General features: G+C 44.9%; 1 protein-coding gene across 2 annotated transcripts in view; it reads left to right on the top strand.

The window, feature by feature from the left end:
- The first annotated feature begins 5,678 nt into the window (after positions 1–5,678).
- The window catches only part of LOC119363513 (probable potassium transporter 14), a 16,919-nt gene continuing 8,653 nt past the window's right edge, over positions 5,679–13,944 (top strand). The window contains exons 1-5 of one of the 2 annotated variants that reach the window (XM_037628885.1): positions 5,679–6,140; positions 9,096–9,324; positions 9,416–9,664; positions 9,814–9,864; positions 9,967–10,227. In XM_037628885.1, the coding sequence (XP_037484782.1) occupies positions 5,844–6,140; positions 9,096–9,324; positions 9,416–9,664; positions 9,814–9,864; positions 9,967–10,227 (1,087 nt within the window). In that variant the 5' untranslated portion in view covers positions 5,679–5,843. The remainder of the gene's footprint in view (positions 6,141–9,095; positions 9,325–9,415; positions 9,665–9,813; positions 9,865–9,966; positions 10,228–13,944) is intronic. The other variant, XM_037628884.1, reaches the window with a different exon arrangement.

The following is a 13,944-nucleotide window of genomic DNA, read 5'->3' on the forward strand; positions in this document are numbered from 1 at the left end:
GATTAAAAGCAGATAGTGATAGACAAAGTAACAAGAGTAGTAAAACCCAAATAAAGAGAAATTGTAGGAGCTTTTGTATTAATGGAGCATAGACTCGGGGACCATAGGTTCACTAGTGGCATCTCTCTCAAAAGCATGTAGTGGCATGGTAGACAAGTTACTGTTGGGTGATTGACAAAATATCGTAAATTATAACTATGATCATTCATGACATAATCTCACATAGGAATTACATTGTGACAAGTAGACCGTTAATCCAACTGTGTCTACTACTATTACCCACCCCAAGACCGCTATTCAGCATGCATCTCAAAGTATTTATTTCATGATAAAAAGAGTAACGCAATAAGAAATGACATAATGTAGACATGAAGATGATCAATAATTATGACCAAACCCCGTCATTTTACCCTTAGTGGCAACAATACAATATGTGCCTTTGTCCCTCCCGCCACAGGACAAGATCACCACAAGATCGAAGCCAGTACTATGCACCACTCCCTCTGAAGACCTACTCATCTAATTAGCCACATAAGACTCATAGATTGGCAATCATACATAGCTATGAAATTACACAAGAGAGAAACTTCAAAAGAATCAATATAAGTCAGTGAATAATCCGATCAATATAAATGCACAATTCATTAGATCTCAACAAACATGCCACAAGAATTACATCGAATAGATCTCCAAAGAGATCATTGTATTGAAGATCAAGAGAGAGAGAGATCCAGCTACTACTATGGACCCATAGGTCCTGAAAGAACTACTCACCATCATCATGGAGGCAGCAAGGTTGATGAATATGGCCTCCCCAATGATTTCTCCCTCCGGCGGAGTACCGAAACATGGCTCCAGATGTGATCACGTCGGAATAGAGGCTTGCAGCGACGGTAAAATTGTTTCGGCTCTCACTTTGAGGGTTTTCAAATATATGGGAATTTATAGGCCAAGAATTAAGGCAAATGGGGCTACAAGGGGCCCACAAGCCAATAGGGTCCTTGTGGGTCTTCTCGTCCTCCCCCAAAGCTTCTAGGGTCTTTAACTGTCTAGAAAAAATTGCCAAACTTTTTTGTCGTGTTTGGACTTCTGTAGGTATGGATTATCTATGAAACCAAAAAATGCAAAAAAAAACAGGAATGGAACTGGGCACTAAATTAATAGGCTAGTCTAGAAAAATAATATAAAATGACATATAAAGCATGTAAAATTGATAACATAATAGCATTTAACAATCAAAAATACATTTGAGACATATCAACATCCCCAAGCTTAACTCCTAATCATCCTCGAGTACGTAAATGATAACAAAAGTATTTTTGATGTTGAATGCTACCTAACTCTTGATTAAATGATATAATCTTGGTATGAATATTGGGATACGTATGATTCAAGGCAACAGTCTATAAAAATTAACCTAGTAATACATAAACATACAAGTAAACAATTATTGCTTTTCAAAAGAAAGTTGCTAAAGAATGCGGTCCCTACACACTAAGTCACGATAAGCATGGCACGCTTAGTCTTCCTAACATAGAAATATCAAGTTAAGAACAACCTCGGTGCCAAACCAAGCAATTAAATCACACTTTTTCTTGATTCAGCTTTTTAATCTTTCACACAATACTTGAGCGTGACACAAGGTCCTTAACACTTTTGATGGCAAAGAGAATGATGATACGGGTTTATGAAAGAAGATAAAGGTATAAGAAAATATCATATCAACGAGGCTTGATCGTTAGGCAATGGAGAGGCCTTACAATCGATGTTGATGCAAGCAGTAAAGGGATTGCCATGCAACGAATGCAATAGAGCTGTAAGTGTATGAAAGCTCTCTAAATAAAACTAAGTTGGTGTGCATCCAACTTACTTGCTCATGAAGACGCGAGCATTTTGAGGAGCTCATCATCGGAATATGCCAGTCAAGTTCAATGTAAAAATCCCACTAGTATATGAAAGTGAAAAATCATGGAGACTTTCTATATGAAATGAATGATACTACTCTGAAGCACAAATGTGGAAAAAGTATAGTAGTGCGCTCCCTCTCTCTTTTCTCTCTTTTTTTAAACGGACTCATGGATCTCATCCCGACTTTTCCGAGGACTCATAAGTCTCCTCCAATTTATTTCCTCACTAGTAGGGGCAACACTCTAATAATGATGATCATCACAATTTAATTTACTTACAACTCAAAGTTGAAAATATATGAGTACAAATGAATGCCTCTGGAAGTGTACCAGGATGTGCGATGATCTACCGTAACATGCATAACAATGATGAACTGTGGCTTTGCCACAAAATATCATGTTATCTCTATATGATCATGCAAAGCAACATGACAATGAATGCTCAAGTCATGTAGTAGTGACGATGGAAGTTGCATGGCAATATATCTCGGAATGGCTATGAAAATGCCATGATAAGTAGGTATGGTGGCTGTATTGAGGAAGGATATAATAAGGATTATGTGTGAAAGAGCATATAATTTCACGGGATTTGGATGCACTGGCGAAATTTGCACCAAGTCTCGAGGTGAGAACGGGCAATGCATGGTACCGAAGAGGCTAGCAAAATATGGATAGGTGAAAGTGCTTATAGTCCAAAAAATCACATCAGTCATAGAAACTCAAATACTTATTATGAAAGCCTACTAGCCCTCGAAGCAAAGCACAACTCGCATGCCCCTAGGAAGGAGGTTGGAAGGAGTTGACCATCGTGCCCCCGATTCGAACAACACAAAGGATATTAGTCAAGGATAAATCATGCTCAACTTCCTAGCTATGCCAAAACCGACACTTTCATGAATAGGGAATCACAAACCTTAACACCAATATTCCTACTAAACCAAGATCGTCCACTTGTACACCCACATATTACCATCTCAATATCATAAAACTATTGCAAGGAATCAAACCAACATATTCAGTGATCTACATGCAAGTTTTTATTATACCACCTTGGTATACCTGTCATTTTTGGACAAATCATGCAAATTACCACTTCCTATTTAACTCTCAAAAGGACATAAGTGCAACAAGAGAGTGCAAATAATTCCTATAAAACATCACGCCTTGCTCAAACAAATATAAGTGAAGAACATGAGCAATTGCCTCAACTCAAAAGATGAAGTGGAACTCCTCACTAATGAGTAGCAAAAGAGCCTATAAGACACCCAAATATCTCAGCTAGATCTTCAGTCTCATGAGTATCTAAACCGATGGGGATTAGTTCACTTTTATTGTAATTGATCTTCATCCCTAACACTTGTTCAACTCAAGTAGAATCCATTTTAAGCTGGTGGCCAGCTTAGGGTCACTATCCACAAACATTATGGTATCTGCAAACTGATGATCCCACTGGGTAAACATCATGACACAAATCTTCAATTGATTCTCACTAGGGGCTTTGATAAGCATCCTAGTTAACACATCCACCACTAGATTAAAAAGTAGAGGTGACAAGGGATCACCTTGCCTCATCCCTTTTCAATATAGAAGAAATCAGTTTCAGAGTTATTATTTTTGACCCCAACAGACTCTTTATGGGCGATTTGATGAATCCAACTAATTCATTTCTTATTAAAACCTCTCTTAGTGAGAAGTTATTCTAAGAAATCCAAATTAGACCTATCAAAGGCTTTCTCATAATCTAGCTTCAAACCCACCCCTTTACTATTGGATTGAGCAAGGGAATAGATGGCCTCATGAGCTACTACAACCATGTCTAAGATACATGGTGAAATAGAGATTGCAGAATTCTAGCGTCGGGTTTTGCGAAGATCGTGATTGAATATTGTCAGAATGATGTCAATAGAGCTGCCCACGAGCTTCTTAATTCATGTACTTATAAATAATGTAGTTGTACCAAATATGCGTCAATTAATATATGGATCAGAGGATTTTCCTTTATACGTATTAGAGCATCTCCAGCCGCGTCCCCAATAGGCCCCCAAGGCCATTTTCTATCGCTGGCATGAAAAAAACGACCCAGTCACGTCACCAGAAGCTCATTTTTCGTCGGTTTGGGCCGAATTTGGCGCCGGTGGTCCCAGGCCAAATCCGGCGCGCTGGGGGCGCCCGAGAAAACGTTTTTGGCGTGAAAGCTTTGTGGATCCGCCAAGTCAGCGATAGGCATGGTCGTCATCCTCATCGCCACGTTTTCCCGCGAAGAATCAATGCGAAGGCTACCGCCAGTCAGCCTTCCATTGATTCTTCATGGGCGGTGCAGTGAAGGCGCGCCGACGCGCGTCCCGCCCCCTCCCGCCACGTGTACGCAGGGCTGCCGCCCACTCGCCGCTATAAAAGCCGCCCCTCCCTCGCCGATGGCCTCACACTCCCTCGCCACAGCCCATCTTCCCCTCTCACCGCCGACGCCCGCCTCGCCCTCTCCCCGCTGACGACCCTCTCCCCCTCTCTTCCCATCAATAACATGGTCGAGCGCTATCCTGGCGATGGAGCGGCAGCCAATGGCTTCGGCCGCCGCCACCTGCACGAGGGCGAGGCCCACCTCCTCTACGAGGCGGCCTACCCGGGCGCCACTAGACATGCGGGTGCCGGGCTCGTGGAGGCTGAGCGCCGACAGAGTCCCGGTGCCACCGCCACCCTCTGGAGCGGACCGGCGTGCCGAGATCACGTGCATCCCATCGTCGCTGCCGGAGAGCACGCGAAACTAGCCAAGGTATGCCCCCGACAGCAACACGTTGTGGACGATGTACTTCGATCGCCACCACGCCGACCAGCTCGCCACCACGAACAACATCGAGCCCCGCGGCCGCCTCAACTCCGAGGGGCGTCGCCAATGGTGGGGCATCCCCGGGCGCACGCTCGAAGCCGTCCTCGAGCATATTAAGGCCGGCAACACGCTGCTGTTGGAGTACCCGGTGCCCCCTCCTTCTCCCGCCGCCGAGGCGCATGGAGACGACGTCCTCCTCCTCGTTGGGCTCCCGCTCCTCCAGGCCGGTGCTCCTTCCCGTTAAGCCGGAGCCGCGAGAGACTCAGGCGCACGCGCGGCGGCGCCCTCGTCATCAACGAGGGCGGCGCCCCTTCTCCTCCGGCCTTCTCCTCCCGCCTCGTCAAGCCGAATACCGAACCGGGGCTCCTCGCCGTGAAGTGAGCACCTCGACATGGCCGCTGACGAGGAGACCGGCCTGAAATGAGCGCGGGACCACTACGTCTGACAGGAGATGGAGCGCCAGCGCCACGCCCTTAAGGAGATCGCCGCTCGGTGCCGCGGCCACGAGGAGGGCGGCGTCCTCGACGACAGCGACGAGGAGGCGCCCGGGCCATCCAACCCTCACGCATCGGCGACACAGGTCAAGGGTGCAGCAAGGACGACGGCGGCGGCGACCACGCCAACTTCTACAGGCTCCTTGGCATGTAGAAGACTCAAAGTGGCGCGGCGGGCGGCGGTGGCCGCATAGTAGTTGTCGTTTTTAGTTTGTTTTAAAATTATGTTTTCAATTTATACAAATATCAATGAAACGTCTAAATTTTCTTCAAATTTGTGTCGTGTTTGACCGAGTTTGTTTTTTAGAAAACGACGTCTGGAGCGGCCTTGGGTCGGCGGTTGGGACTAGCCGCCCCACGCCGATTTTTTTCGCCGGCGCACCCGGACGGCGCTATTCCAAGACCATGGGGGCCGAAGCGAATGGAGATGCTCTTAGATAGAAAAGAAAAAGAAAGGGAAAAATTCAGCAGCACAGCCGTATCCTACAACTGCAGTTCCGTTTCTTCTCTCCTCGCCTCGCCTTTCCCCTCTTCGGAGTTCAGACCCCTGCCGGCCTGCCGTCACACGAGCCCGCAGAACCCCACGCAAGCACCTCTCTGCTGTGTACCTCGATCCGAATGGAGACGGGAAGCAGCGGCGGCCAGAGGCTGCCGAAGACGGAGTCGGCGGAGATGCGGTGGGTGGTCCCCGGCGGCGCTTATGAAGAGGATGAGATCGATAGCTCGGACGACGGCGACGGCGGCACAGACACCCCCACGGCCGCCCTGGGCTCCCGTGGCGGTGGAGGCGGCTACTCGGACGCTGAAGAGGATGAGGAGGACGCGCTGCTGCGCCAGCGCCTCGTGCGCACCGGCCCGCGCGCCGACTCCTTCGACGTCGAAGCTCTCGATGTCCCCGGTCTGTACCGCCACCAGGTCTGCCTCCCATCCGCCCCCACCGCGTTGATTAAATTGGCTTCAATTTCGTTGCGCGCTAGGTGGTTGGGGTATTGCCTAGGTGAGGCTGCGTGCAAGCTGTTCGTGGGATTGCCTTCTTGCCCCCATCTCTCTGATCGATCGATATCTCTTGTTAGAACTTAGACGTTCCTACTTAGCGCGATTGTTTATAGGAGCTTGTGGCATGGGGCTGATAAGCTTTACTGGGTTAGGAGTGTTAAGACCATGTATTGTAGTATGATTGCTCACTAGGTGTTTGTGCATTTGATTATGAGCTTGCTTGGAGTGGGTTGCTAAGGGTTGTTAGGTTGGTCCGGGCGGTGCATGTAGCACAATCTTAGACGGGCTTGCTTGTGCAGTGCGGGTTCTATTGGGTGGTTTACCTCTACATGCGGGCGAGGAGTGTTTGCATCGTTGTTCAGATGAACCTGCCTAATGTGAACGTCCAGTAAACCTTCGGTAAATTTGATGATCTTGCCTTCTGTAGTATCTGTGCTGATAATTGTGGTCTGCAAGCTAGATTTTGTTCTTAATTTTGTGAAGGCCTAATTAGGGGACATAATTTGTATTTTTTAGACATACTTTCTTTCCATGAAAGATTTATTTTGTTTCAGAAAAGTTAGGTTATGTTCATTGTCCTTATAATACTCAACTTGCTTTGTAAGAGTGTTTCGCAAAAGCTCAACTTGCTCAGACTTCCAGTGTTGGTTCCACCTCAAGATATCCATCAAACAAGGTTGTAAGTTTTAAAATTGAGTTGTGTCGCCATGCCACCAACTTGCCGACTTGTCACGACTAGTCTTTGACTACGTGTCACCTCTATTTGTTGCCTGTTGCTGCTACAACTGCTAGGCAGGATCAGAGAGGGAAATAGAGAGATTGCTTTATTTTAACTCATTTGGCCTCATACGACAGGCTCAAATTTGAATTTCGGGGCTATGAATACTGGATACAGTAGCAGATCGTGCATTGAGGGGTGGTAGCCTATTTAGAGGTATTGGTGGTGAGTGAGTAAGGGATTTTTTTTCCTATCTTCTTTTTATTTTGGTTCTTGGAAGCATGATTTGCGATTTACCTTCTCCGAGGTACATAATCTAAATTCTTCATGATTTTTTTAAGGCGCTATGATTACCTAAGAACAGAGAGGTGATGCAATGAGCAATGGCAAGTTGTGAAAGACTTATATGCACCAGGCCCTTTAGGTGGAATCAGGTTGAATGGACATCCAAAAAATCATGTAATTTTTCAAAAAAAAAAAAGTTTGACACAAGATGCATCTACCATCACAAATTTTAAAATCTAAATGATAGGTTGATGAAAAAAATGAATTTTTTGGGAAAGCTGAAAAGTAGCTAATTCTGATTTGACTGCCCCACTACTAGTCATGCTAGAATATCAAGTGAAACCCCCGTTTCTTTGCATCAGCTACTTTGGTAGCCCCGTTTAATGAAGTTCTTCATTATGGTCTTGCCGTGTTCCACTTGTTGCAAGTATTTGCTCTTGCCGTGTTCCACTTGTTGCAAGTATTTGCTCTTTGTTTTAACTGTGTGGATGTTAGAAGTGTATCTATGGACTATCCTCTTGCTCCTGCTAGCTAATTGCCTGTGTGTTGCAGCGGGAGCAAACATATTTTAGTGATTCAGCATCAGTTACGAGTGCTTCAACAGTGACATCACGAGTTTTTTTTTCTATGGCACGTTCCACATTGACATTGTCGGGTAAGATTGTGTGGCAGAACGTGAATATGATGGAAAGGAAACGAGAGATTTTAGGAGGAGCCCACATAAAATGGTACTTTCCCTAAATTAAGGTGATCCTCGCTTGAGGTATTTACAACCGCAGTACGCATGCTATAGTCAAAACCGGAAAAGAATGATACTCTCTATAATTAATGCGATTCTTCCGTCACGCTAGATGCTATTTTCCATAAATTAATGGATGTTGTTTTTTGTTTTATTTGTTTTAAGGGAATGAGTAGGACAAGGAAAGGAAAGCATCGATTTGGTTCAGAGCCATATATGTTTTTTTTTGTTTTGTGTGGCATCGATTGAGATTACCGACAAAATCTACAAAAAACCCAGCGGGTATGGGGATGCGGGGATGAAAAAACTGGGGGAAGAGGCGAGGGGAGCCTACCAACTCCCCTTTAATAGTAGAGATAAGTTTTTTTTTGGTTACTTAGTAGATAAACCAGGGAAGGGGAGCCTTGGCACAGCGGTAAAGCTGTTGCATTGTGACCATGAAGTCATGGGTTCGAGTCCTTGAAACAGCCTCTTGCAGAAATGTAGGGAAAAGCTGCGTGCAAAAGATCCAAAGTGGTCGGACCCTTCCCTGGACCCTGCGCAAGCGGGAGCTACGTGCACCGGGCTGCCTTTTTCTTTTGTAGACTGTAATACACATCCTAGAACCCATGTAGTTGAACAACTTTTCTTTTACCCACAACCTCTTTGCAAATTTCTAGATCGGCCATATGAAATTGGTATAAGTAGATTTTTGTCATAATATATACCTTTAAGAAGTAAAATACTGCTTCCATTCCAAATTATAAGGCGTATTATTTTTTTGCAGAAGTCAAACTTTTCTATGCTTGACCATGTTTATAAAAACAAATATCAATATCACAGTAAAAATTCTAATTAAGATCATGTTTTTGCAGAGCAGTCAATGTGCAAAGGCCCACTTTTTGTTATGAGATCTAAGCAATTTTTTCTAGTCTTTGTTAAATTTTCCTAAATAATTATGGGAATTTGCTGTGTCATGGTAAATTGGTATATTTAAGAAGCAACTTTCATGGATCATACATTGCTATTCCAGCTGCTATATCCGCCATGCATATGTCATCTCTGCACAGGATATTGTTATCAGATGTGCATGAGTATGTTGATTGTTGAGCCCTTGACTTTGCTGATATCTTGATTCTTCATTTCCTTTCAGGAATTTACCATGGGAAGGAGTATTGTTTTGGCCCTTCAGACGTTAGGCGTTGTCTTTGGGGATGTTGGCACCAGCCCATTGTACACTTTCGATATAATGTTCAACAAATACCCAAATACTTCGAAGGAGGATGTGCTTGGAGCACTCTCACTTGTAATATACACTCTGATTCTAATTCCATTGCTGAAGTATACTCTGATTGTTTTATGGGGAAATGATGATGGAGAAGGTATTAATACCACACCACTGGAACTAGATTAGAGAATAGTACTTTTATTTGAGCTTTATGTTTAATAATGATTGTTCTGTATATTTGGCAGGAGGGATATTTGCTTTGTACTCTCTAATATGCAGGAATGCAAAGGCTAGTCTGCTCCCTAACCAACTGCCCTCTGACACCCGCATATCAAGTTTCCAACTCAAGGTACCATCGGTCGAACTCGAGAGGTCTCTGAGGATCAAGGAGCGCCTCGAGACTTCATCTATGCTAAAGAAGCTACTTTTGATGCTTGTTCTTTTTGGTACTTCTATGGTGATAGCGGATGGTGTTATTACACCAGCGATGTCAGGTTCATATATTTCTGATCCATTGTTCGTCTTATTTCTCTTCACCTAATCTGATGATCATGCATATTTGCTTTCAGCAGTAGTATTGTGTTATCAGCTTTCATCTTATCACAGTATTAATTCCTTTTTTTTCTGTCGGTAAAATTTGCAGTGATGTCTGCTGTTAATGGCTTGAAGGTTGGAATATCTAGTGTTAATGAAGGTGACCTTGAATATATTGCTTGGTATTAATTGGTTAAATAGATAATTGTGGTACTGCTTAAAAGTGCAGGATGCTCACCTTCTATTGTAATTTTTTTGGCAGGTGAAGTGGTCATGATAAGCGTTGCATTTCTCATTGTTCTATTCAGTCTGCAAAGGTTTGGAACAAGCAAAGTTGGGCTTGCTGTTGGACCTGCCTTGTTCATATGGTTTTGCTGCCTTTCTGGGATAGGAATTTATAACATTATGAAATATGGTACAGAAGTATTACGGGCATTCAATCCTATATACATCTACTACTATTTTGAAAGAAACCCAACTCAAGCTTGGATGTCTCTTGGGGGCTGCCTTTTATGCGCAACAGGTATGTTTTTTTTGACCATATTCTTAATTTTAGTTATGATTAAACATTTAAACTTGTGTGAAGTTCTCCAAGGTGTGTTTGCTTGAGGTGCATTTTTTGTTTGAGTTACATAAAATCAGTTACAGTCTATCATGTGTCCTCGTTTTTTTCTTCTGTTATTGGTATTCTGCAACTTGTAAGTATGCTGACTGCATTTGTGGTGGTACTAAACATAATTAGACCTCTTTCTTGTTCTTACTAGTAACTGTGCCACGTGCAACGCATGCCATGAGCCCATGACCAAATTGAACGTATTGCAAGCACAGGAATTTGAAGAAACCCTCTTTGATGTTTTTTTTTTCTTGAGAAAACGCAAAGGACCTTTGCGTTTCTTTTCACTGACTAGTATAACGCCCGTGCGTTGCCACGGGCTCTTCAAAATTTATAATCAGTATCTTTCATTTATCATCCCCTCATATTGGGTGATTATGGGGTGCTCTAATTAGAAACACAACAATCAAATATTAGGAAATTTCACCGAACGAACAACAACGAATAATACGATATCTATCAAACGAATAAAATGAGGTCATATTTTTGGTCCGTCATGCACTTCTGTTGAAAAGTGCCTATCCCTTTTAGAATCAACCCACTGTTTGCTCGCACGCAAAAAAAATACATCTCTAAAGTGGGGAACCGATCGGTGCCAAAAAGAACTCAAACTCCTATCCAATCTCGACTTCGTGCTCTTCCACTTCCATTGATAAAGATGGGACGTCAAGGGTTTCATCATGATGACCTCGAGCAGCCGCCGACATCCCTCCCCACATCTACCCCTACCCCCTGCTGCCGCTTGCACTGTCCTTGCTCCTCGAGGGAGCTAGGGACACAATGTTCTCTAGGATGGGCATGACCAGATCCACGAGGAGGCCACATTCTTCCATGGGAACCCAACCAAGCACACCACCCTCCGCAACCATCCAATCCCAGCGTAACAAAGTCAAGACCCGCCATCGATCCACAAATCAGGCTCGCCGCATCCAGGTTCACTGCAAGTCTGCGACGAGTCTGTAGTCGACATCTTGACTTTGGCTATCCCCACGGAAGAATCATCGGATCCTGCTTACTTTTACCATCACTTCATCTCTTCCCAAGGCAGCGACACCACCCAGCCAATCACCACCACCGCTTGCGGCTTGCCTACATAAAATCATGAGAAATCTCCACGGCGGTGCTGTAAGATCACCTTGGCGACCTCGACAGTGACCGACTGGTCTAAGATCTAAGCTAGCCGCTCTTTGTAGAAACCAATAGAAGTAGGCATGTGACTCAGATTTGTTCTTTGGTGTGCATGCGTTTCTTGCTGCCCACCAGCTCTTGTCTACAACTCGCCTATCTCTGTACTAGCTCTTGGTCTACAACTCGCCTATCTCCATGCTTGAGACGACCAAACTCGATGCGCAAGCCGCATACGTCTGCTAGAGCTATATCCAGGCCCTATGATTTTTGGATCACTGGCACTATGGGTGCCAGGACCGGAGTCGCCCTCATCCACCAAGTGGATCAAGGAGGTCCACCACCTAGACTCTACATCGCAACATTTTGTGTTTTCCTATAAAAAGTAAAGAACCTTCTCTAATAAACGTAAATATAACCTTTTGGTTTTATAGTCTCAACTTTCCTACACTCCAATACCAGAAGAATTTCTTGGTTTTATTTAATGACCTTCTTGAATGTCATTCACTTAGAAAGGTAGTAATACAATCTGTGATATTAAGGCAAACTATTAGTCATATTAAAGTGCAAAAGGCCCTATAGGAGTCAAAGCATGACTTTTATGGTTATACTGTAATTTGCAAGATCTGAGATTTATGCAAGTGTACAATTAGAGAAGAGCCTTTCATGTTTGATCAGCTTGCTAGGTGGTTATCACTAAGCATGTTGGAACGATGAGCATAACCTAACTTAGTTCAGTACGTGTTGCTGCAAATTAGTTCAGTACGTACGAAGCTGTTGCTAACTTCAATGCCTGGCTGTTGCAAGTTTCTAATGAAAAAGTACTTCAGGTCAAAGGTCAGGGAATATACACTTTTGTTATCATGGTTGTTTCCTTATAGTGAACGACTTTGATCACCACTTCAGCAGCTACTATCTATAAGAAGACATTAGCTAAGTAGATACAGGCAAAGAAAGCATGTAGGCAAAACCAGAATTAAAAACATCCTTCTCAATGGAGCTCGTGCAGTTCGGAAGACCCTAATCATCGATGAGGGACCCCTCCGATGGTAGCATGGCGTGACAATTGCCGTCAATGACGACACCCAAAGTACCTTGCACAATCCATCGATCCAGTTCGGAACAATCAAGCACATACCTTGCAAAGTGATGTGGATCTGAAGCAGAGGTGGGAAGGTAAAGGCTCAGGTGAGGTGGAATGAGACGTTGATATAGACGTGCACGCATGAGAATAAGGCGGTGCCCAGGATGGATCTCCATCGGAGGAGGCCGGATCCGCTGGGGAGGAGGTCGCTGTAGTACCTGCCATCTGTGTGATGGATCACGGGGCTGGCAGGCAGGGGGAGGGGATAGGAGGGAGCGGGTGGGCTAGAGCGCAGATGGCGGGTGCCCCCGACGACGGCTGGGAAGGATGGTGGAGGAGGTGGATGAGGATGGCTGCGGCGGCGTCTGCGGTTGCGCCTCGTCCGCAGCCGTGCTGGTGGTGGTCGATGCGAGAGCCGGATGGCGTCGGCCAGAATCAGGCAGGGGCGACAAAGATTTAGAGGAGAGAGAGAATGGAGGCGATGATCGATGGGAGGAAGGGCCACCGGCGATTGGGGTGGCCTCAGATCCACCCTCCGTGGCCGCCTATTTCATGGGACGAACACCCGTGCTCACCGTCGGGCTCGCCTTCGGCCGCTGCCTCGCCGACATTCACGACGTAGAGCGCCTTCCTCCGATCCCATTTGCCAGGGAGGCAGCGCCATCCTTCATCGCAGAGAACGATTCCACACTGAGATCCCAACCAGATCGTGATTGCGCCTCCCCAAACCGCAGCGGCACATCCCACTCCATCAACGACCAACCTATATGAGGCGGAGGGTCAGTGTAGGACGCGAGCGCCGTCACCATGGACGTGGGGGACGCCGTAGGTGGGAAGGAGGCGACGACGGCGTCTGTGTCAGGAAGATCGCACGACGGCGGCGGCGTTTACTCGAGGGGATGAGAGGAGCTGCGTTTGGTGCCGGGTGGGTTCTTTGGTGCGTGTGTGGGGCTGGAGATTGTGATAGGTGATCAGGTGAGGGCGTGCCATACCTGGATCGATAGCCTTACCATACCTGGTGGTAATTTAAATTTATTACCATATTTGATATTTCCCGAGTTATGGCCTTACCATACCTGGATTGATAGCCTTTGGGGTAATTTAAATTTATTACCATATAATTACCATATTCAAAATTTCCTGAGTTATGACCTTACCATACCTGGATTGATTTATTACTATACGTGGATTAATTATGATTTATTACTATATGATTTATTACTATACGTGGATAGCCTTACCATACCTGGTGGTAATTTAAATTTATTACCATATTCGATATTTCCCGAGTTATGGCCTTACCATACCTGGATTGATAGCCTTTGGGGTAATTTAAATTTATTACCATATAATTACCATATTCAAAATTTCCTGAGTTATGACCTTACCATACCTGGATTGATTTATTACTATACGTG

The sequence above is a fragment of the Triticum dicoccoides genome, chromosome 2B (assembly GCF_002162155.2).
Source record: "Triticum dicoccoides isolate Atlit2015 ecotype Zavitan chromosome 2B, WEW_v2.0, whole genome shotgun sequence".
NCBI classification, from domain to species: domain Eukaryota; kingdom Viridiplantae; phylum Streptophyta; class Magnoliopsida; order Poales; family Poaceae; genus Triticum; species Triticum dicoccoides.